General features: G+C 43.6%; 1 protein-coding gene across 4 annotated transcripts in view; it reads right to left on the reverse strand.

Annotated features, from left to right (window-relative positions):
• Positions 1-24,936, reverse strand: part of cadpsa (Ca2+-dependent activator protein for secretion a) — a 335,946-nt gene that overhangs the window by 214,949 nt on the left and 96,061 nt on the right. For all 4 annotated transcript variants that reach the window (XM_070958180.1, XM_070958178.1, XM_070958172.1 and 1 more), the window contains exon 3: positions 22,814-23,146. In XM_070958180.1, coding sequence (XP_070814281.1) covers positions 22,814-23,146 — 333 coding nt within the window. The remainder of the gene's footprint in view (positions 1-22,813; positions 23,147-24,936) is intronic.

Below are 24,936 nucleotides of genomic sequence, written 5' to 3' on the forward strand. Positions count from 1 at the left end.
TGTTTAACTGCCAAAGATCTAATTAGATATGTATATCTCAGTTCAAGCTCAAAATAAAACCAGGATAAAAACAGTCCCTTCATATTGTCCATGTCCTGGCATGGTCACTGATTGTTTTGTACACACAGCAACATCTGTGCACCCAGCAGTCAAAGCTGGCCAGCAAAGAGTCATTCGGAAGATCTGTAACAACAATGCTAAGAGATGTACTAAGAGGAAATCATACCTCCACCGACAGACATCAATTTGTCACATAGCTGCCAGATTCACAATTAGAGAGTAAACTGTTGGACATTATCTGTAAACACTAAACTGAATATTCCAGTTACTGGAAAAGTCTACTTCATTGTGTCTTTTTTCAGTAGAATTTATCACATACTCAAAACACAAATATAACTATCACAGAGTGTGTAACATCAGTGTAAGAGCAGCATTAGTCAGTCCTATCAGTTAAACAGACTTCTCCTTTTCTGGTTCATCATTTGTTTGTCAGGTTGATGCCTGATACTCATCTGTGACTGAAGCTGTCTCTTATCTAATTATTTTCTTTTTTCTTTTTCAATCACAGTTGTTTTACACTCATTTTTAAGGAGCTGTTACATGCTTGATGTTCGTCACATCATCACGACATCACCCCACAGTCCTGGGGGACCAGTCCAGTGCTACCTTCCTCCCTCCTTCAGTCCCTCACCAGAGCCCTTGCACCTGTGGCTTCTTCACCCAGTGAATAACAACCTACCCAAGCTGCTCCCCCATCCTCTCTTATTCTAATATAAGTACAATATTCAGTATTCTTTTATTCTGGATTGCTCTACACCTGTCCTGCATCCAGCAATGCTCTACTATTGTATGTTCACCACCTTGTCTCTGTATCTCTCTGCTGTTTGGCACTAGACAGGTACTATACTGTGGGTTTATTAGAGCAATGATGTCTCAGAATGTGTGCTGTGAAAAAAGAACTCTTACAGCTATGAATTCATCACATTTTGCCAGCTTGTTCACTACTTCTTCTGGGACCAACTATTATATTTAAACAGAGGGATAATACTGCATATTTATTGGTAACTGAACAGGTTATATTCTCATACAGCTACTGCTCTTCCCTGTTGTCTCACCGAGTAAAGAAGCTGAACTTAACCTGATGCTATACCAGGAAAAGCACAGGTGGAACTAATGACATTACATATAGGCTTCCAGGAAGCCATGGCAGTGAGACAGCAGGAGCCCTGAACTGCAACACATAAATGCAATGAAAACACAATTACTCCTCAGCTTGACAGCTCAATTTTTGCTGAGAAACTGATAGAGATCACAATAACAAATTGCGGTTCATTTGTTTTTCTGACTTTGCAATTGACAAAATCTCCCTGAAATAAGTTGTGTCAAAATGACATTTCAAATAGACGAATCTCAAGTTGATTATCATCAGCAACAACATAAGGGGCAAAGGTTAACCAATATGTCTTGGAAAATCTCTATAATCTCTATACATGATTACCAATTCAAAAACATAGAGCTGAACCAAACTTTAGAGGCAAATTCATAAAATATCAATATGATATAAACTATACTATAAACAGCCAAAAAAAACAATTTACCAAATTTCATGTCTTCTGTCATCTCATCTCTCTGTCCCTCTGCATCTCCAGTGTGTCAGTCTGTGTGTGTAAGCAAGCTACTTTTACAGAAGTGTACACCAGAGAATTAGAGATGGACATTCATAAAGCTGGGGTCTTGCAAGAGACAACATGTAAAATGGGTGATCATTTTAATGTGGTGGCATTATGGCCACCTGTGGCATCAGTGAACATCAAACAAGTTCAACAACAACTTCAGCTTCAGCAACTAACACTATAACCAAGTCACACTGGGCCCTAACTCCTTATGGTGTAAAGAAATAACAGCTGTAACTAATGAAAATTGAAATTGATGACCAATGTATCAAATCAGAATTTAAGTGAAAATGAAGTCTGAGCTGTCTCAGACTGTATTAAACCAGCTGAAAATTACAACGTGTGCAGCTGTAAATTCATCAGACTGTGCACTGTGGCTGTGTCCAAAAACAATCCCTCTATGCTATCTAGTGCACTGTATTTCATTTCCAACATTTTATTTCAGGGTCTAAATTTTGAATGTAAAATGAATACACTATATTTGAGTGACTGTGGTAGCGATGACACAGCACATTCTGAATTCTAACAGAAAATCATTACTTGTCTTGGCCAAAGTGACAACTAAATCCACAAATGTGAAAATAGAGTATAGTGACTTAGGTTTAAATAGATCATTTGCTTGCTGGTTTGGTGGGTGCAAAGGTTTGTTAAACAGCTTGCTAGTTAACTGTACTATACCTGGTCCAAACATTTCCAATTTAACCAAGAATAGTGATAGATCTGCCTCATCAGCATTAGCAGCAGATTAATAATCTCACTGTTTCCTCATCCTTCTTTCCACAGTCCCCCCTCCTTCCTAATCCTCTGCTCTCCCCATTGAATTACACAAGTTGCTACCTCCTCTGGATGGATTAACAGACCCAAACCCTGATAGTGATTAAAAGAAAAGCAATCACTCGTCCTTAATACAGATAAGCGGACAAGGGTTGGCATGGCAAGTGAAGGGGGTAAGCAGTAGTCTCTGTGTACAGTTGTCATGGAGACCACATACAAGAGGATAAAGGGCAGTGGGGAGTGTTTGTGTGTGTCTGTGGAGGGCTCATGTGCATACAGACATTTAAATGTTTCAGGAATGTGTGTGAGGAATACAGTATGTATCAGTTCCAATGTATCAGTTCACTGTCTAACTCATACACAAACACACTCACAAAAACAGTGCTGAGGCCTAATGTTGAGCCAAACCATGGAGATGTGTTTGAAAGTGTTCAAGTTCTCTGTTCGTGTTTATGATGAAACACAGTTGTGGGATATTTGTACTCTCCTCCGTCATTTGTGTTATCAGAGCAAATATAGACAGAGAATACAAGGCTTTCACAGCAATACTGTGCGCTTGTACAGGATTATCAACCACAGTACATGTCCTATCTGTCTTGTTTACCCTTCATGAACAGCTAGCTGGGAGAGGCTTTACAGGCACAGAAATAATTTGGTAAATTGTAGACAAAATGGAAAATCCTTTGCAACCGCATCTTGACTCTAAATTCAATTTAGCAAAAGTTCTACAGTCCTACAATATTTCTCAGCTATTCTCATTAATTTAATCTCAGCTGTAGACTGTAGGCTTACATAAAGATGGGCAACTCCACTTCCTCCACTGTAGAAAATGCAGACGAAATTTTCCGGGTACAGGGGCTGCCATGTTGTGCTTAGGGCATCATCGGCCTCAGAGTCGCAGAGTCGCTCATACACCCACCTGACTCACCGTGAGCTGTCAATCATGACATCACACCCCCTTTTCATACATTTTGCTATCGATTCATGGCCTGAATGTTTCTGCAGTCACCATGCTTTTCAGTGTGTTATCTCCAGTCCATTGTAACCAGTTAGAGGCTTTCAGTGGCTGCTGTCTCCACCACAACCCTAATGGCTAAAACCCATCTGATAAAAAGGAAAGAACACCCACTCTCTTCTTCCCTTACTACATATCCGCTGCAATGGCCTGCAATTCAATTTGTCTCCAAGTTCCAGCCATCATTACCGCCAAAGGCACATTCATCAAAAGAGATGCGCCTTGCTTTTTTGACCCTGCTGCTCTTTGTATGATGTGTGCAGTTTGCTGCTCTGGGGTGGTCACTGGCCTGGTTGAACAAATAGTACAACCAACATGGCTGCAACATGCAGGTAGGTTGCTCACACACAACCACTTAACAGACATGTATGTGTGTTATCTCATCTTGTATTTTTATCTGTCATTGGGTAGCAATGTGGCACAAGTGGTAACACTGTCACCTCACAGCTAGAAGGTCCCCGGTTCGAATCCCGCTGTGGGCGCTGGTGGCGTGTCCTCCACCATGTCTTCAGTGCCTGCTGCTTGAGGAAAAAAAGGGGCCTTTCTGTGTGGAGTTTGCATGTTCTACCCGTGTTTACCCGGGGTTTCCTCCTTAAATAACCCCCACTAAAAAACATGCAAGAAGATCACCGCCTGACCAACAGTGACAAAAGAGGATGGGTCCCCGGGCTGGCGCCTGGCAGCCCACTGCTCCTGGTCTGCCACGGAGGAACGACGGACCAAGATGGGTCAAAAGCGGAGAAAATAATTTCACGTGTGTGCAGTCTCCTCCCTGTAATGTGTGTGCAGTGACAATAAAAGTAAATCTTCTATTACTACTGTTTATTGTATTGTGTGTATTGTATATGTGGGGCATGGATCTGGGTTGGCTGTGTGGCTGTGGCGCCTTGAGTCTCTTGTTTGTCCAAGATGAATTTCTCCCAAGGGAGACAATAAAGATTTATCTCTTTCTCTTTACTATAATTTCATATTCTAAGTTGAATTAAACAAATGCATTTACATGACATGAAGTCTAGCTGCAGTGTAGCCATGCTCAAACAGTTAATTCTTTCTGTCCTTTTTGAGGTCCCAGTGACCACCAAACGACAGAAAGAAAACAGTACAACTGGCAGTGGAATGATTGCATCAGTCAGTCATCAGAATAAATTTGGTTTTGAAATTCCCTGCAGGTCCAAGCTGCTGTCAGGATTCAAGATAACAAAAAAAAGCCCAATCAATGAGCTCCTTGCCTTGTAACTCAACTCAAACTCTTAGTTTGATGATAAAAACATCGGGACATAAGTTTCCATTCACCTGTTCACACTTGGTTGAGCTGGAAAAACTGGCATACATAAGTGGGAGAATGTGGAAATTAAGTTTTTGAAGAGACCTTGGGTATTCCTGCTTTTTTCCCTCTGCTGTTAACAGAGCATTCATGTCATTCTACCACTCACTGTAACAGGCCTCCGCTCCACCCAAAAGAACAAAGAATAAAGAATGACAAAAGTTAGAATCCAGACTGAACAGCACATCAATCCAGACACAGCACATATTGTTAACTGGTGGCCCGCAGATCACATCTGACCCACCAAAGCTTCCCATCCAGCCCGCAATATTAATGAATTCAGAAATTGTGCACATTGCACATTAACAACTGCATCTATCAGCGATCCCAGAGCATTACTGGTACCCATGTATATGCATTGTGATATGGTGTATTCATTCATTATTCTACAAATGACAATGTTTCATCAGTATTGAACTTTACTGCCATCTATGACTTATGGCTAAATGCCCTGTCTCCCAACTGTAACGAATGTGAAAAATAATTTGTGTGTCCACCTCGTGATTGAGATCCGCTCCAAAATCAATGGGTTCTTCTTTGGCTGATGTTACATCCTTTAACCAGCATTCATGAAAAATGGGCACATAGTAATTCTGTTATTCTGCTGACAAAACGACAAACAAACCAACAAACAACTGAACCAAAAACATAAGCTCCTTATGTTAGGTAAAGAATTGTCTCCTGTCCCATGCACTCCAGATAAAATCAGACGCACAGAATGTTTCCTACCTTATTAAACCATGACTCAAGTTTTTTATAATCCTCCAACCACGAGAACACACCAAAAATTCGGGATATTTCACTAAAAAGAGTAGTCCTTAGTAGTAGTAGTAGTAGTAGTAGTAGTAGTAGTCCTCATTATATAATGAGCAAGAAAAATTAATCTGAACCAGTGAACTTTGTCATAAAAACAGCTGCCTGATCCTGCCAGTAACAGGGAACTAAACTACTGAACTAAGACAATAAAGTCAAAACAATATAAAACGGGCACAAAAATGAGTTTAAAGATGCTAAACAGCTCCACAGAGCTGGGAAGAGCTTCAAGACTGCAGAACTTCACAATACACATAGTATTTTAATACACTGTTATTCTAAAAATGTTGATTAGTGCAGTTGTTTTTTGTTGTTTTTTTTTAATAGTGCAGTTTTAACTTCAACTTAACTTTATAGCAACCAAAACATAACCAAAATCTTAATCATGGGTGTCCTTGCAGCATTGGGTTAAGATGCAACCATGAAAGGCATCATAAATGGTTCAGATCCAGACAGAAAGAAAGAAAGAAAGAAAGAAAGAAAGAAAGAAAGAAAGAAAGAAAGAAAGAAAGAAAGAAAGAATCTCAGAGAACAAACCAGAGAGAAATAGCATAATCCTTTCCTCCTTTGGTTGAAACACAGCTTTTTGTATTCAATAAGTGGCAAATGGGTTGAAAAATACAAAAATGACTTGTTAAGAAGAAGATTTTTTTCCACCTTCTGTCTGTAGTAGAAAGTAAACCTACACTATGCTAGGCCATATTTGCATGTCTCTTGGGTTGAGCCATAGAGATGGGGAGCATCTGGCTCATTCTGCGTGGGCCAGACAGCAGTCACTCCACTAATAAGGGCAGCAACATGTTGCTTTGAAACACGCTGGAAGGGGGAGCGCACTGTCTGGCTCTTCAAAAGCATCCAACCCCAGCCACAGGCAGCAAGAGATGACAGCAGGGAAGAAAATCCCATTCCAGCTGCCGTAACCTGCATCTGTGCTTAACTGGGTCCAACTGGGGTTATCTCAAGGTTACAAACACTCTGCATTAGCCTGCTGTGTAGCCCTGAAGTCAAGACATAAGCTTGTGTGGCAAAGGATGTTGTAACATGTTGTTAAGTGGAGGGATTTTCAAACTCACAATGTGGATTAAGGGATTACCTTATACACTATGTTGTGGGTTTGGATTTAGAGCCTGTTCAAATGATGTGCATGTGTTAGATGGACATAAAAAAAAATGCTTGCTCAGAAGTGACTTAGCATCATATCATCTCTTAACTGAGCAATCCATCTGTCAGTACTTTCAGATTACTGTGGAATTAACATGTTGAACTGAAGCCTCAATATTTATTTCCATCTCCACTGTCAGTGAATGCACTCTTTGCCGTCTGTGAGATTAGTTATTTAACTGTGGCTTTGTACTGTTGGATTTTAATTGGCAGTTATTAGCCACAGAGTGCAGCTCCCGCACCAAGAAGCCAATATTTACTCAGCACTGATAACTGGAAAACAAAGGGCTCATTTAGTGGAAATGTCTTTGTTTCTTGTAATGCCTGGGCCTCCCTTCCTGTACGCCTCCTTCTAATCACCACCCCTGTTTAAACAGTTCAACTCTCTCATCTTCCTCTATTCCCATTTTACACACCCCAATCTTTTCTCTTTTCTATCCTCTCTCAGTTCTTTTTTCTGCAGGGACCTGACACGAACTCGACAAGCCTTAGCGCACAACAAAATAGGTGCCGCACGGAAAAGCTGCTTTGAAGTCAGACAAAGGTGAGATCTATTCTTGACCAGAAGTGTTTTCCAACATTAGATTTTAGTTTTACATGAGAGAGAGCTTCAAGAATGAAGACTAACTTGGTTGGTTTGATACAATACACATCTGGTTAACTTTCCCAGCTCTGATAAAAAGCAATACAATAGGCTTTTCTGTGGGAAGCTCCTGCAGATTGGACAGTCCAAAACATGGCTGGACAAACACAGTTCACTACACTAAATGAAAAGTGGAATACAAACATAACAGCTTAACAGATCCCACAAAATGCTGAACGTTGTGAAGGGATAAACAGTTTGATGAACAGATGAGTCGTGTCCCCACAGTGTTGCAAGACAGAGGTAAATACTGTTTTCATCATTTTTTTTCTCCCAAATACCCTTCAATTTGGAATTTACTGTCCAGTCCAGAAAAGTGACCCTAGATCATTCCCACAGTTGGGCTCTAAATATTTTGGAAATCTGTTTTTCTTTGGGCCCTCTGCAGTCTACTCAGTGTTTAGATCGAATCTCTGATAGGAAGATACATTTAAGACATTTGGATAAACTGTTAAGCAGTGTGTGGTTGTTATTTTGTTATGTTTTTCTGGTTAATGTGTTGTGTGTGAGATGTGAGGTGTGGCCAGGCTGTTCAGTGGGCAGACAGCGCACCTGATCCTTATCCACTGATTCTCTCCCCATTTAAGCGGCGTGGCGAAGATGTCTCGCTGCCAGATTGTTCAAGCTTCATGTTAGACTTTCCAGCCATTTCATGTCTGTAGTATTCCTGGTAGCACTAGTATTGTTCCTTGTCACCTGTGTGCATAACTCAGTTGAGTTTTGTTTTCTTGTTCTAGTTGTGCATTAGTTCCTACCCACTAGCCATGGTGAAGTTGATGTTTAAGGACTGTTTTTTGTCTTTGGAGATTGTGTTCTTGCGTTTGACGTCATTTATACTATTGTATCAGGGTTTTCTGTTCTTGTTAATAAACTGTTTTGGTTTGAACAGCTCCCTTCGTTCCATGCTTTGTGTCTGCCCCTTGGGTCCTATTTACATTTAAAGAGAATCTAAACATAACATAAATAGTCGAGGGAAGCAAGGTGGACAAACAAAAAGAGAGAAATATATAAAGGAGGTGCTGAAAACTGGAGAAAGACGATTTTGAAGTTGATGACTAATGATGAAGGTCCATCCAAAATAAAGACTGGAGGAAAATGGTGTATAAAATGAAATTATGGGTACATGGGAAATTCAACCCATATATTTCTTTTACACTAATCCCATCAGTTCAAGAACATAGCAATGACACACAGTTGCCACTGCTGTGCTGAACTTATCTTTTTCACGGATATACTGTTTCCCTGCTTTCATGTTGTTAATTAAACTTTACACTTCCTGGAGATGTTTTGTAATAAAAGCAAGGATGAGAGGACATTAGCTGTGTCTCAGCTGCAGATTACTCATTTTAAGGAGGTTTTGAATATGTTCTGTGTTTACACTGGAAAAGTGACAAACACAAGTATACTCTTAGATGTCAATACACTTGATTGAGTGCACCTTCGATATACCTATAAAGTATACACTATGTTCAAATCTGATACAACAAGAATCAGGTCAGAAAACAGGTGGTTTCTTTCCTAAAATATCATCAGAATACTTATAAAAGAGGGGAAATTAGAATTTCTCTAGTAACACCATGCCTCCTTTCATTTCAGGTAAATAAGGGCTCCAAACTTCATATTACAATTTATTGTAGATAAGTACAAATTTCCCCTAAGGACAGGCTCGTATGGCTAACAGGAACACTGCACTGTTGCTGGATGGCATTACAACCTTTCACAAAGCCATATGTATCAGGACTTGGAACTGAAAATAGCAAACATTAAAATGAAAACTCATTCAGAATTGCAAAGCACCATCACAAATAGTAACAGCCTCGCCATCACAAGCAAGACCTCCTATTATCCCTTCCCCCACGTCTCCTTTTAGACCTGTTTTGCAACAGACAGCAGCAGATTTCTCAGCTTACAGCTCCAGAAATGGCAAATGTCCATGACGAGAGGAGGAGAGAAAAAAATACTCAATTTCATTCCTCAGTCTGACATGGAAAAAGATTTTAGGATATATTAGAATACATCCTGAGTGCCCAGAAAATAACACCTGTTGGATGTACTATAGGATTCCAGCAAAAATGCTGCTGCATCTTAAGACATGTTCAGATGACAAATTTGCAAAATTTCCTTTGTTCTGTGTTGCCTCAGTGATATGTCTTAAAGATGTAGATGGAGGTGGTGTTGTGTTTGACATGTTAGCTTTCAAGTTGCTTCTAATATTTTGTCAACCTCATTTATATACACTACTCACAAAAAGTTAGGGCTTTCGGGTAAAATTTTAGGATGAACCTAAAATACACTATAACCTTTACAGATGAACTTCTCTAAATTTTTGAATGCACATGTCCAACTGTTCAATGTTTCAGTACTTGTTGCAAAACTTACTGTTCTCTAACAGGGAGCTGAATGGCAAAATTCACACAGCTGTTTGATCCATGAATCGACCAACAAATTTCCTGCTTTCCTGTTAGAATTGGTATTTAAACAGTCCTCTTCATCATGCTGTTCACATTTTGACATCATGAGACCATAACAACACCTAACAACTGATCAACAGTACCTCGCCATTGCAAGCCTTCAAACAGGATGTTCTCAGAGGGAACAATACTCCAGCTCATCAAGGTCGCATCATTAGGGAACAGCTGCTGGAGACTAGGGTACCTCAGATGGAGTGGCCTGTACTTTCTCCAGGCCTGAATCCCATAGAAAACCTATGGGATCAGCTGAGTTGTTGTGTAGAGGCTTGAAACTCTGTACCCCAGAACCTCAATGACCTGAGGGCCGCCCTTCAAGAAGAGTGGGATGCCATGCCTCAGCAGACAATAAGTCGACTTCTGAACAGCATGAGATGTTGTTGTCAAGCTGTAATTGATGCTCAAGGGAACATGATAAGTTATTGACACATTGACATTTTCTGTTGTGGTATACCCACCACTGTTGTTGGCCTTTGTTTTAAAAAATTGTTTGAGATGAGGAAATCATCATTGCATGCTTCTACTTAAATGCCCTTTCATGATATAATATCACTGTCACAGCAAATCCCGCCTCTGCTCAGTCTCGCCTAGCCCGGGTGGAGGGAATGCTCCAGCAGCATGAGGCTCAGCTCGCCTCCAACGCGGCGGAGGCTCGTCAGTCAGCTTTGGCTCTGAAATGAGCGCTAACCTCGCTAGCCACCCAGGTACAACAGATGGCCGCCTCCATGACTCAACACGCCTCTGCTGCCTCAGTTCCAGCCCCTCCTGCTCCTACCCCAGGGCCATCTTCGAGCACCACATCCGAACCCCAGGTGGGGGCACCAGAACACTATGCCGGGGACCCTGAGAGCTGCAGTCCTTTCCTGACTAACTGCTCAATTCTGTTTGCCCTGCAACCCCACACCTTTGCCACAGAGGGAGCCAGAGTCGCCTTCGCCATCAACCATCTCACTGGAAAGGCACGTTTGTGGGGAACGGCGGAGTGGGAGAGAGGCACGCCAGCCTGTGCCTCTTTCCAGGCTTTCGCAAAGGAGCTACGCAAGGTCCTCGGGTCATGATGCTACAGGGGGACTCATGAGCCAGAGGCAGGGGGATTGGACTGTTGCTGACTATGCCATAGACTTCAGAACCCGGGCTCGTCTCAGTGACTGGAACGCTGTTGCCCAGTGTGACCTGCCAGTTCCTGTGCTACCCCAGACCTCTCCATGGTACCCCCTGACTACCACGATTTCCGGGAGGTGTTCAGTAAGGCGAGGGCCACCTCTCTGCACCCTCATCGGCCCTACAACTGCGCCATTGACCTCCTGCCTGGCTCCACACCTCCCAAGGGTCATCTCTACTCCCTGTCTGCACCTGAGAGGGAGGCCATGGAGACCTACATCAGCGACGCCTTGGCTGCCGGGATCATCCGACCCTCCTCGTCTCCCGCTGGTGTGGGGTTCTTCTTCGTCGACAAGAAGGACGGTTCCCTGAGGCCCTGCATCGACTACAGAGGCCTGAACGAAATAACGGTGAAGAACCGTTATCCTCTCCCCCTCATGGCCTCAGCTTTCGAGCTTCTCCAAGGGGCCACCATCTACACCAAGTTGGACCTCCGCAACGCCTATCATCTGGTACGCATTCGCGAGGGGGATGAGTTCTAAGGGACATGCTCAACAAGTATGTGTTCGTCTACCTAGATGACATCCTGATCTTCTCCCAGTCCAAGCAAGAGCACATACATCACGTCCAGACTGTTCTGCAACGCCTGCTGGAGAACTCCCTGTTCGTCAAGGCAGAGAAATGTGAGTTCCATGCCTCCTCTGTCTCCTTCCTGGGGTACATCATCGGCCAGAACTGCATGGAGATGGACCCTACCAAAGTCTCAAGCAGAAGCAGTTGCAACGTTTTCTGGGTTCACCAATTGCTACAGAAGGTTCATCTGGGGTTACAGCGCGGTGGCTGCTCCCCTCTCTGCTCTCACCTCCTCCCAAGTTCCCTTCCGATGGACTCCAGCCGCAGAGGAGGCGTTCCAGTACCTTAAGGGGCGGTTCAGCTCGGCCCCCATTCTCCTGATCCCTGACCCCGAGAGACAGTTTGTGGTGGAGGTGGACGCTTCTGATGTGGGGGTGGGGGCCGTCATCTCTCAATGTTCTGCGGAGGATCAAAAACTGCATCCCTGCGCCTTCTTCTCCAGGCGTCTGTCCCCAGCGGAAAGGAACTATGACATCGGTAACCGTGAACTGTTGGCAGTGAAGCTGGCGTTGGAGGAATGGCGCCATTGGTTGGAAGGAACCAAGACCCCCTTCCTCGTATGGACCGACCACAAGAACCTGGAGTATATCCGCTCTGCTAAGAGACTGAACTCTCTGCAGGCCAGGTGGGTTCTGTTCTTCATCAGGTTTAACTTCACCCTCTCCTACCGACCAAGCTCCCACAACGTCAAACCTGACGCCCTGTCCCGACATGGTCGGGGAGCAGAACCCCTCCCATCCAGACTCCTTCCCACTTCCCGCCCTTACCTGGGAGGTGGAGGAGTGGGTAAAGGCTGCCTTGGAGGATCAGCCGGGGCCCAGCTCTTGTCCCCAAGACAGCCTGTTCGTCCCTCAGGAGTTGAGGTCTGAGGTCCTGCAGTGGGCCCACGGCTCCCGACTCACCTGTCACCCAGGAATTCAGCGAACCAAGGAGGTTCTGCAATGACTGTTCTGGTGGGCCACACTGGATGAGGACACCAGAGACTTTGTAAATGCCTGCCCAGTCTGTAACCAGAACAAGGCCCCACGGCAGGCCCCTGCCGGCCACCTGCAATCTCTGCCTCATCGGCCCTGGTCCCACATCTCGCTGGACTTCGTCACCGGGCTGCCACGGTCAGGAGTTTATACCGCCATTCTGACACTATTAGACCGGTTTAGCAAGATGGCTCACTTTGTGCCCCTAACCAAGCTCCCATCGGCCAAAGAGAGCTGGGCCCTCGTCTTATGGGAGCCTCCATCAGCCTGTCCTCTGGGTTTCATCCTCAATCCAACGGTCAGTCCGAGAGGATGAATCAGGAGTTGGAGACGGTGCTCCGCTGCATGGCCTCCAAGCACCCTGCCACCTGGTCTAAGCAACTGCTGTGGGTTGAATACGCCCACAATACCCTCACCAGCTCCGCCACTGGGCTCTCTCCCCTCCAGTGTGCCTACAGCTTTCAGCCTCCCCTGTTCCCAGCCCAGGAGAGGGAGACCGCCTGCCCATCTGTGGAAGCCTTCATCCGTTGCTGTCGCCGAACCTGGACACAGGCCAGGTCCGCACTCCTTCAATATTCCTTTATACGTCCCCGCAGATCGGTATTCGACAGCCGCCAACCGTTGCCGCTCCCAGGCTCCTCCTTACCAGGTGGGCCAAAAGGTGTGGCTGTCGACCCGGGACCTTCCACTGAGAGTGGAGTCGAAGAAGTTGGCTCCCAAGTTCATCGGACCATTCCCCATCGAGATGGCTCAAGTCAAGTCTCGGCTCAAGTTGCCCCGTACCATGTGGATCCATCCCACCTTTCACGTCTCAAGGGTCAAGCCCTTCCGGGAGAGTCCTCTGCTGCCTGCCTCTCAGCCACCCCTACCTCCTCGCATCATTGATGGGGCGCCTGCTTACACGCCTGCTGCGCTCTCATCGTCGTGGAAGAGACCTGCAGTACCTCATTGACTGGGAGGGGTATGGTCCGGAGGAGCAGACGAGTACCCGGGGAGAACCCACGCATGCACGGGAAGAACATGCAAACTTCACACAGACCTGACCCGGGAATCGAACCGGCGACCTTCTTGCTGTGAGGCACGCGCACTACCTGCTGCGCCACCGTGCAGCCCGCCAAAATAACCCACCAACTAAATTGATTAGATTTAGTATCAGAGTTTTCAACTGTATCAGATGGTCTCAAGCAGTGAAGGAAGCTTGCTCAGTTGGTCTGGAGATAGATATGTTAACACACAAGCTCAGTAGCCACTGTCATATCATCCATAGCACTTCTCTCTTCTAACTCTAACATTAAGGATCAAACTTAATTCTTGTTCGTCGAAATAGTTTGACAATGCAACCCTTACTTAAGCTTGGACTCCAGGGTCAGAGTCAGAAACCTCGTACCCCAACCACTGATCCCATCCTCCTCTCAAGAGGTTGTTTGTCAGACAAGAGTAAGCATGGTTGATTTCAGTCTTTTTCCAGTGAGAATAATCTCTGTGAACCTTAAAACTGCTTGTCAGATTTGAAATTTGGTGCCTAGAACCGCAAAAACACAAATCAGGCACCATGACATCTTTAAACTGCTCAACAAAAATTCCTCTGAGTGGCTGGTGGTGCAATATAAGGTTAATGATCATTTGTGAGTTTTTGTAAACAGAATGCTCATTCACTAAAACCCCCAGCATTTTGGATTTCTATACATCTCAATTATTTTTCCTAATTTCTTGGTCATCACATCAACATATACTCAGTGGCCACTTTATTAGGCAGGCTCATAAATTAATTTAAATACCACAAATACATCTACAACAATAATGTTCAGTTTTGATTGACAATGTTAGAGTGGACTGCATTATATTGAGATCCGATGTTTTGCCAACTCCATTCACAAACATGAGGGGGGCAAACTTTCATTACAATGCAGTCCAGTATAACATCACCACTAACTATGATCTCACTAATAACTATAGAAGTGATTTAATATCTCTCAGAAAGTTTGACCAAACTGGGCATTATAAGCTTAATAAAGGTACAGTACAGAATATGTACAAGTGTCCCTAATAAAGTGGCCAAGGAGAATACATTTGAATAACTTCCCTTTGACTCATTACTTGCAATTTTATTTTATTTAATGGATTTAAAATCCAAACTTAAACTATGATATTTTGTTTTTGTTTTTTTAAATCTGAATAATTCTGATAATTGTATTGTATTATAATTCATATTTAAGCAATATCACACGAGAGGGAGTGCTGTTGTGCTGCAGGCTCTCTTGTTGTCACATTTAAGGATGAATGAGTGGGGTTTGAGAGCCTGATTAGTTAACAACTGAACGTTAATTAACGGTTATTAGAACGTCTGTACAGATGAGTGATAATGTCATTAAAAAGTCTTAGTGCTGTTGTGCTCTGTGTCAGCACTCATGGAATGTCTCTTGTCCAATCAAATTACTTGGCTGGAACTAACTGTTGTATAACATTACATATCAAACCACTGGTTACTTGTTGTAACACACCCCTATGGCTGACAATGTAACATACACTGTATCTAATTTTTAGGAATAAACAAAGTTTTTTAATAGCAACAGCAGATACTAAAAGAAAATCTGGCATTCCGGAATTTAGAATGAAACAGTTAGTAGAATTAAAAGGAAAGCATATATTGAAATGTATATATTTAAGCCTTGAATGTTAAAGCTGTACAAATTACTTTTCTGTATCTGTTTTCTATATTTGCTGCTTATGTGACTCAAAAGTGTTGATTTTCAGATTGTTTTGTTGATCAAATATGATTTTGAATCACTACATGGACATACTACCCCATTACAGGTCCAAAATTCTCACGAAACCAGCTGTCGTGTGTGACTATGGCATACCTTTTTATTTAATCTTCAATAAAACAGCAGATAATTAATGGTAATTTTTTAATGATTTAATAATGACAATAATTCAGTTACAATGTAATAATTTAAACTAATTTAATAATCAACTAACTGGTAAAAATCAGAATCATTAGTTCATGTATTTTAAAACTCATAGATTTTTGTTTATCAAGGAAAATAACCCATTTACAAAATCGCTGTAGATCTGGAGGTGGGCATTTGAATGCCCCAATTTTTCACATTTCTACTGGCTAATTAGTTTATTAAAATCCAATCAGTGCATTTAAAATAATGATAATAATCATTTATTCTAATTCAAATTTTTTCCAATTTTGAGTGTATCAAACAATTTTCAATACAGCAGTCTTGAAAACTTCACATGGCCTTGTCTGTATAGGCACAGGTGACCCAATGTGGAATCCATGATCATGTCCTCAATAAGCTTATGTCTAATCTTATCATGGTAGAGGGGTTTGTGCATCCCTGGTAGATGTGTTGTCAGGGGCAATAGCTACTGGTAAAATCAAATTGATCCCAGAGTAGGGGCCAGGCTAAAAGCAATTGACAAACCCTATGATAGTTCCACCTAGAACCAAACCTGGGGGGTAAGCTCGCTGGCAACCATCTGGCAGGCAGGCCTAGTCGTAAGACGCGAAAAACGCGTCTTACGTGAGCGTTTTGGGAGAAATTCTGAGTTTATAATGGGTGTGTATTGCACGGAATGTTCGTGCTAGAGTGGAGGGGATTAACTGCCAGAGTGGAGAGAAGCTCTGAAAATTGTGTGAAACTTTTGTCTTTCCACGCTCCTCCAAAGCACAAATTTCACTCTACGCACGTGAAACTTTCCAGAGTTGTAGTGCCACTTGCGTTGATTCTCACGATGTGCCTGGTTAAGCAATAGGACTTACGGTTTTTGAGTTCTCAGCCCCTGAGTGAGGAGAGCGCCTCTGACCTCGCCCATAAGGTCCAATACAAATCAAAAACAGGAGAGACAGAAACCAGCCGTTTTTTAACTCGCTCTAAAAGCCGCATTTTTGAGTCCAGCGGAAAAAGAAAGTGATCAGCGTGTACAGCAAAGCCTTGTGGCTCTCACGGTGAAGAGATTTCGGCAATAGGACTTTCGGTGTCGGCATGAGAAGCGTTTGTTCGGAGGGTGCACAGAGGCCAAATTCAGACGTTTCTCAGACCCTCACAGAGCCGAAAGGGCTCGTCACCATGGCGACCGCTGGAGATTATAATGGGTGTGTATTGCATGGAATGTTCGTTTCAGAGTGGAGGCAGACCCATAAGTGTCTGCTGCCCTAATAGCAGGGCCGTTTCTCAATATGCGTTCTTCTCTGTACTTGTGTTCTTGTGTACTTGAGAAACGTCATCACTCTGAGTCCAAGTACTGTTCCAATTCTCAAGTCCGCATCTCGACAAGTACGCTCAAATACCCGGATGTGTTCTTGCCCCTCCCACTTTATCGAGGATGCATCGGATGGTGACTTGTGCGGACTTGGGGCAACCACGTATCCCAGAATGCATTTCGTCGCAACGATGCCGGAGGAGAGGACTCACAACTATAAGTTACAAGTTTGGAAATACTGCTGTTTTAGTAGTACGGAATGTGGTTTTAAGATTATTTTATGTGAGAAAGTGGATGTTAAAACTTAAAATCTGTGGTCGATTCATCACGATAGCGCGTAGTTTAAAATTTGATCCAAAGTTTTCGGAGATGTGTCGTCCTGCTAACGTCATCAAGTACGCTGCTGTCCCAATTGCAGAATGACGGTCCTGCGTCCTCCCGTCCTGGAGAGACTGTACTCCTAAGTCGAACTTGCTAAGTCCGAACTGCCAAGTTCGTAAGTCCGAACTTGGCGTACTTGGTATTGAGAAACGGCCCAGGTTTCTGTGTGTGTGCACCTGTGTCTAAGTGGATGACATCATGGATCAGGCCACCTCAAGTTAACATGGCAACCTCTGAGCCTCAGTACTTCTGTGAGCACTACTCTCCCACATACACACACATATGTAGCTTCAGCTGCAGCTGTGCAGCTCAGTCAAATGAGCAGCTCTTCATTAAGCTCTGTAGTGTCATGCTAACCAGCCATAGCCAAGCCTACTACTGGTGAGTTGTATATGTTAGTGAGGTAATGAGTGATGTTGGCCTGTTAGCATTAGCCACAATGCTAACATGCTAATGCTAACATGAGGTCCTATGAACTTGTTGGTGTGTGGAGGTTTGACTAGTGATGTCGGGTTGTTGTGCTAACATGCTAATGCTAATATGCTAACTTAGGCTAAAATGAATCTTGAAGGCGTTCTAATGATGGTTCAGAGGTTTTTAGTGTGTTATTTGACATGCTAATGTTAGCATGCTAATGCTAACATGCTAACATACGCTAAAATGATTGGAAAAGGCATTCTAATGGTGGTTCAGAGGTTTTTAATGTGTTATTTGACATGCTAATGTTAGCATGCTAATGCTAAAATGCTAACATAGGCTGAAATGATTGTTAAAGGCATTCTAAGGGTGTTTTAGACCTTCTCAATGTGTTTTTTGACATGCTAATGTCAGCTTAGCATTGTCACTGATAGGCACGTGCACGGCCCGGCGTTTGCGCACTGTATCACTCTCCAAATTTCCCGCCGAGGGGAATTTGTCTAGTTTATTTTATGAACATGCCATTTTTTGTTACCATTATGTTTCAGAATGTAGATTGGATACTGCCAACCTATGAGGTCATGATGGGCAGAATGCCAAGCCAACGGAGAATTTGAATCAAATAGTAGAAAATTCCCGAAAATGGATGAAGAGGTGTGGTACCCTGAAGAGACCCCACAATGGGGAGCTAACCAAGATAAAAGGCGATGCTTATGCTGATTCAGTTACAGTGTTTGTGCTCACGAACATGCCTCTGTGTTTCTATTTTGTTGAATTTACAGTAAAACCTAAGAATTGTATCTGACTCTGACGCCTTTCTTATTATTATTTTTTGAACTTTTCTAAAAGAATTAGAATCAGAATCAGAATCAGAAAAAGCTTTATTGCCAAGTACGATTTTACACATACGAGGAATTTGCTTTGGTGAGGTTGGTGCATGACACATCTATCAAGAAGAAGCAATTAAAAAGTTAAAAATATGACAGTAAGTAAATAATATAAAAATAAGAAAATAAGTAAAAAATACAACAATAGAAGAACTGTATAACAATATAAATATATGTACACAAGTCTTTTTTTTTTTTTTTTAACAGAGGACAGATTGTTTTTTCAAGGGAGTCCAAGTAGAGCGTTAATGTAACGCATACACTTGTGGCAATGTCACTGACAAGTAGAGTCAGAGGTGAAGTGTGAAGTGTCAGGGGGGGTTCCGGGCCTTGTTAATAAGGCTGACAGCAGACGGGAAAAAACTGTTCTTGTGGCGTGAGGTTTTGGTCCTGATGGACCGCAGCCTCCTGCCAGAGGGGAGTGTCTCTTTATGTTTATGTCCCTCCCAAACTGGAGTTTATGTCCAGTTTGGGAGGGATCAGCCACAATCTTTCCTGCACGCCTCAGGGTTCTGGAGGTGTACAGGTCCTGGAGAGACGGGAGATTGCAGCCGATCACCTTCTCTGCAGACCGAATGACACACTGCAGTCTGCCCTTGTCCTTGGCAGTGGCAGCAACGTACCAGATGGTGATGGAGGAGCTGAGGATGGACTCAATGATGGCTGTGTAGAAGTGCACCATCATTGTCTTTGGCAGACTGAATTTCTTCAGTTGCCGTAGGAAGTACATCCTCTGCTGTGCTTTCTTGATGAGGGAGCTGATGTTCGGTTCCCACTTGAGGTCCTGGGAGATGATAGTTCCCAGGAAGCAGAAGGACTCCACAGTGTCAATAGTAGAGTCACAGAGGGTGATGGGGGCAAATGATGCTGAGTTTTTCCTAAAGTCCACAACCATCTCCACTGTCTTTAGAGCGTTGAGCTCTAGGTTGTTCTGGTTGCACCAGGTCACCAGATGGTCAACCTCCCACCTGTAGGCGGACTCGTCACCATCAGAGATGAGTCCGATGAGAGTGGTGTCGTCCGCAAACTTCAGCAGCTTGACAGACTGATGACTGTAGGTGCAGCTGTTCGTGTACAGGGAGAAGAGCAGAGGAGAAAGAACACAGCCCTGAGGGGATCCGGTGCTGATGGTCTTTGAGTCGGAGATGTGTTTCTCCAGCTTCACGCACTGTTTCCTGTCAGACAGGAAGTCTGTAATCCATCTGCAGGTGGAGTCAGGCACGCTCAGCTGGGAGAGCTTCTCCTGGAGCAGGGTTGGAATGATGGTGTTAAAGGCAGAGCTGAAATCCACAAACAGGATCCTTGCGTAGGTTCCTGTGGAGTCCAGGTGCTGGAGGATGAGGTGGAGGGCCAGGTTGACCGCGTCGTCTACAGACCTGTTGGCTCTGTATGCAAACTGCAGGGGGTCCAGGAGAGGGTCGGTGATGTCTCTGATGTGTGAGAGCACAAGGCGCTCAAAGGACTTCATGACCACAGAGGTCAGGGCAACGGGTCTGAAGTCATTAAGTCCTGTAGTCCTTGGCTTCTTGGGAACTGGGATGATGGTTGAGGACTTGAAGCAGGCTGGCACGTGACATGTCTCCAGTGAGGTGTTAAAAATGTCTGTGAACACTGGAGACAGCTGATCAGCACAGTGCTTCAAGGCGGATGGGGAGACAGAATCTGGTCCAGCTGCTTTCCGGGGGTTCTGTCTCCTGAAGAGTTTGTTGACATCTCTCTCATGAATGGAAAGAGTCGGCAGTGAGGTGGGTGGGTGGGTGGGTGGGTGGGGGGGGGGGGGGGCCTTTAAGGTGGGAATTGGTGGAGGTGACTGGAGCTGGAGCTGTTGGGAGGTGTCATGGGGGATGGTTGCTGGACTGTCCCTTTGCCTTTCAAAGCGGCAGTAGAACTCATTCAGGTCATTGGCTAGGCGTCGATCGTTGATGGACTGGGGGGCTTTAGGCTTGTAGTCTATGATTTGCCTGAGCCCTTTCCAGACAGACGCAGAGTTGTTAGCTGAGAAGTGGTGTTGGAGCTTCTCAGAGTACAGCCATTTAGCCTCTTTCACCGCCTTGCTGAACCTGTACTTCGCCTCTCTGAATCTGTCTTTGTCCCCACTCCTGAAGGCCTCTTCCTTTGTCAACCTTAGCTGTCTGAGTTTGGCTGTGAACCAGGGTTTGTCATTGTTGTAATTCACCCTGGTGCGTGATGGGACACAGCAGTCCTCACAGAAGCTGATGTAGGACGTCACAGCCTCCGTGTACTCATCCAGACTGTTGGTAGCAGTCCTGAACACATCCCAGTCAGTAGAGTCCAAACACGCCTGGAGATCCTCCACAGCCTCACTGGTCCACTTCCTTGATGTCCTCACTACGGGTTTGCAGAGCTTTAGTTTCTGCCTGTGCGTAGGAATCAGGTGGACCATGACGTGGTCGGAGTGGCCGAGTGCGGCGCGGGTGACGGCGTAATAAGCATCCCTGACTGTGGTGTAACAGTGATCCAGAATATTCTCCTCTCTGGGCGGGCATTTAATAAACTGTCTGTATTTGGGGAGTTCGTGAGTGAGGTTACCTTTGTTAAAGTCGCCAAGGACAATAACTAAAGAGTCCGGATTGGTCCGCTCCACACGCAGTATCTGGTCTGCAAGCGCGCGCTGTGCGTCCTGCACGTTGGCCTGCGGCGGGATGTAAACGCCGGATAAGTCTCTGTTTTTACCCGACAGCAGTTGTAATTCCTCCATTTTGTTGGGCAGTGAACGCAGAAAGAAATATTCCTGGTAACGCTGTGCATAGTCCGCGCTGGCGGAGACGTATGAGCACGCCGGCCCGTTTACCTCTCCTCCGGCGTTTCACTGCGTGAGCAAAGGTGAGCGCACCTTTGACCAGAATGTCCAAAATTTCCACTGCTGGGAGCAGAAAATTAGGAAATAGATCCACTGGTGTTGTAGCCCTGATGTTCATGAGCTCATCTCTGGTGAAAGAGCTCCGGGTACTGTCGCAAAAAACAGAATTAACACACAAAACAAAACAAAACAGCGCGCACCAACACACCGCGGCAGCCGTCCGTGGCGCCATCTTTGGCGTAAGGTGTAATATTAAGTATTGTACAGGATCTGAAGATTCAGTGCTCCATCTGAGGAGCTTTTTCTAGAACATTTATGCAGGCCAGCTAGAAGCCAGAGAAGCTGCAGGCCAGCTTCTCTGGTCAGCAGATGCCCTGCCCTCCTGGGCAGGGCATCTGCTGACCAGAGAAACAGCAGCCAACTGTTAGGAGACAATCTCATCTGGCTTGGGAATGTTTTGTGATCCTCCAGCAGGGGCTGGAAAATGTTGCTGAGAAAGGGACATCTTAGCTTGCTGATGGATGGATGGATGGATGGATGGATGGATGGATGGATGGATGGATGGATGGATGGATGGATGGATGGATGGATGTTTATTTCTGAAAATGATGCATTTTCATGTCATTGTGTAAAGATCTTGGTCCAAAATACAAAAAAAGGCTAAATCTCTCTCCGTCTTTGTCATCTGTGGGGTTTTCAGATTTGGATATGAAAAAACTGGCTCAGTCTGGGCACAGGGTGTAAAAAAGCAGAGTAAAAGATGTGTTTTCAGATTTAGCCAGCTTAAAGCAGATTTACTGAAGGATAAAGGAACCCTGAAAGTAATCAGGATTCACACACACACACACACACACACACACACACATACACACACGCCCCAGTGACTATATTTTGCATTTCTTGTATAGCGGAAAGAGACTTTTTGCTGCAGACGGACATAAGGGAGTTGCATTAATCTAAATTGCAATGAAATAAAAGCAGAAATAACTGTTTTTGTTTTTTGTTACGTTTAGAAATTTTCCGAAGTTGAACAAAGCTATTGTGTGTCGTGTTTGATATGGCTGTTCAGAGCAAGGTCAATTAAAACATCTCCAGTGATTGATCAAGGCCTCCAGCAACACTGAGTTTTCTGGTTACACTGTAGACAGACTCTCCCTGTACACTATGGGGGATGGAGAAATAAAGTAATTGAATCAGCAAATAAAAATAAGGCCTTTGCCTCCTGTATATGCCTTCCTACTTCCAGTAAATTTCTAATATCAGTGAGCCAGGAAGGTGAAGATAGGAGGAGCTGCTGCCCCATGTAAGGCCATCAATACTGAGGTCATTTACAGTGGCAGAGAGACTGGTTCTTTTGGCTTTCTGTTAAGTGAAGTCATTTAGGCCATAGATTAGGCATGTCTAAGAAATAAACAACTAAGGAAGAGAGAGCAGAATTCTCACACACATACTCCAAAATGCAGAGTTGCTTGTGATTAATAAAACACTGTTAAATCTACAGTTGAGGACTGACCTGGCAGGCATTATAGAGGAGCTGGTGCTCAAACTTCTTGATGCCCAGAATCTGCTGGAACATCTCATACAGCTGGTCCTTGCTGAGGATGAGCTCGGAGGCGGCACTTGCTGTCATTCTCTGCTGGTGCTTCCTGGGGTCCTCTTCACCTCGGTAGATAGTGTCAAACTTCGCCATCCAGGAACTCAGCACTGTCTCTTTGCTTAGGCCGTCAATCTCAGGCAGACTACGCACCCGCTTCTCTATGTGCTTCTTAAAAACCTCCCGAGAGTCACTGGCCGAGCAGCCACCGCTCTGCACCATCCGGGACACACGGTCACTTTTCAGGAAGACCTGCAATCAATTTGTTAAGTGACACATTAGTTGTTGTTGTTGTTGCTAGAAGGATGCTACTAAAGCTGCAGCATCATGGACAAATAGTGCACCTCTCAACTCTTTCATGCCTGTCTGGATAAACACTGGAACACCTTCAATTACAATTACAATTTGTCATTTGGCAGACGCTTTCCAAAGCAACGCACATATGAAATTTTGGTAACACTTTATTTGACGCCTATCTCTATAACGCATTATAAATATATTTATAATGCGTTATAATAACGTTATAGTACTGTATAACCATAGTTATAAACACTCATAAATGATCATAATGCTTTATAACAATAATCATAACACACTATAAAACATTTTATCATCACTTATAAGGTCAGGTATTATAATACATTATAACTGTTAGCAACTCACTGACAATGCCCACATAGATAATGCATTATACATATAGTTATGATATGCTTATAAATGTGTATAACTATCATTATAAACACTCATAAATTATCACAAGGCTTTATAACAATAAGAATAACATATTATAGAGCATTTTATAATGGCTTATAAGATCAAGTATTATAATACTTCATGATTGCTGGTCCCTTGCTAACCAGTTTTTGTTGCAAGGATCAAAGGGTATTACAATTATTATAGTTGTCATATATTAAAACTTGTTATAATGCCTTATAATCACTGGTATAATGCATTATAATATGATTATAAGTTACTCTAAATGGTCATTGGGTGCTTCAAGTAAAGTGATGAAATGGCTCAGGTATAGGCTGATACAACACATTACAAGCTGGTCATAAGTCACTACAAGTGGTTTGCTTGAAGAAAAACACACATTTTTAATCTATTCAAGAACAACACAAAACATTTCAAAACCTATTTTATTAACAATGTGACTCCTTCAAAAAACGTTAAATTATCACATTTACAGTGAGTGGCTAGGTTGATAAACAAAAGTTCTTCAAAAACAAAACAAAACAAACAACAACAACAAAATAAACCTCTTACATCTCAACTAGTGCTGTCAGGCGATTAAAAAAATTAATCTAATTAATTACAGGATTTGTAATTAATTAATCTAATTAATCACATTTTAAACTCATATCTGCTAAAGGTCCCCAAATAAAGAATTTGAATTCTAGGACATTACAATTCACTGACATTCACATTACAGCTGGTGAATTCTTTTCATCACTGTAGTTCTCGACGGTAGCTGGAAATTAGAGTCAGATGACGCCATCTGAAACGCCTCTTTTAGGCCCTCGTCTTCCACGATTGAAATCGGCCTGCAATCAGCAGCAACCCACTTTGCGATTGAGTTTGTCAGTTTTTCTGTCGTGGCTTTGCTCATTCGTTTTCCTAACTCAGCAAGTGTGGGTTGGCGGAGTGAGCTCACGGTAGCACTAGCGGCACTAGCAGCAACTACATGTTTAGCGTTTAAATGATAATTCAGGCTGGAGCTGCTACGGTGATAAGAAAATTCTTTTTTACACAAGGTACAAATCACTGCGTTCTTGTTAATAGTCTCGTCTTTGTTCTTTTCATTAATAAACTTGCCGTTCAAAGGTCCAAGTAGGCTTGCCTCGCTCTCCGGTGTCGCATCCATGTCTGTTGTCACCCTGCTTTTGACTAGTGGCGCAGGTAGGATGCGACCTGCCACTGCAGCCTACGGGTCACTCAAAGGGCCAAATTTAAAATGCTTGCGCATTGACTTGCCACTCATGATTAATTGCGTTAATTTTTATAGCGCGTTAATTTGCAGCGTAATTAATTAATCTAATTAA

The sequence above is a fragment of the Chaetodon trifascialis genome, chromosome 3 (genome assembly GCF_039877785.1).
Source record: "Chaetodon trifascialis isolate fChaTrf1 chromosome 3, fChaTrf1.hap1, whole genome shotgun sequence".
Lineage (NCBI taxonomy): Eukaryota > Metazoa > Chordata > Actinopteri > Chaetodontiformes > Chaetodontidae > Chaetodon > Chaetodon trifascialis.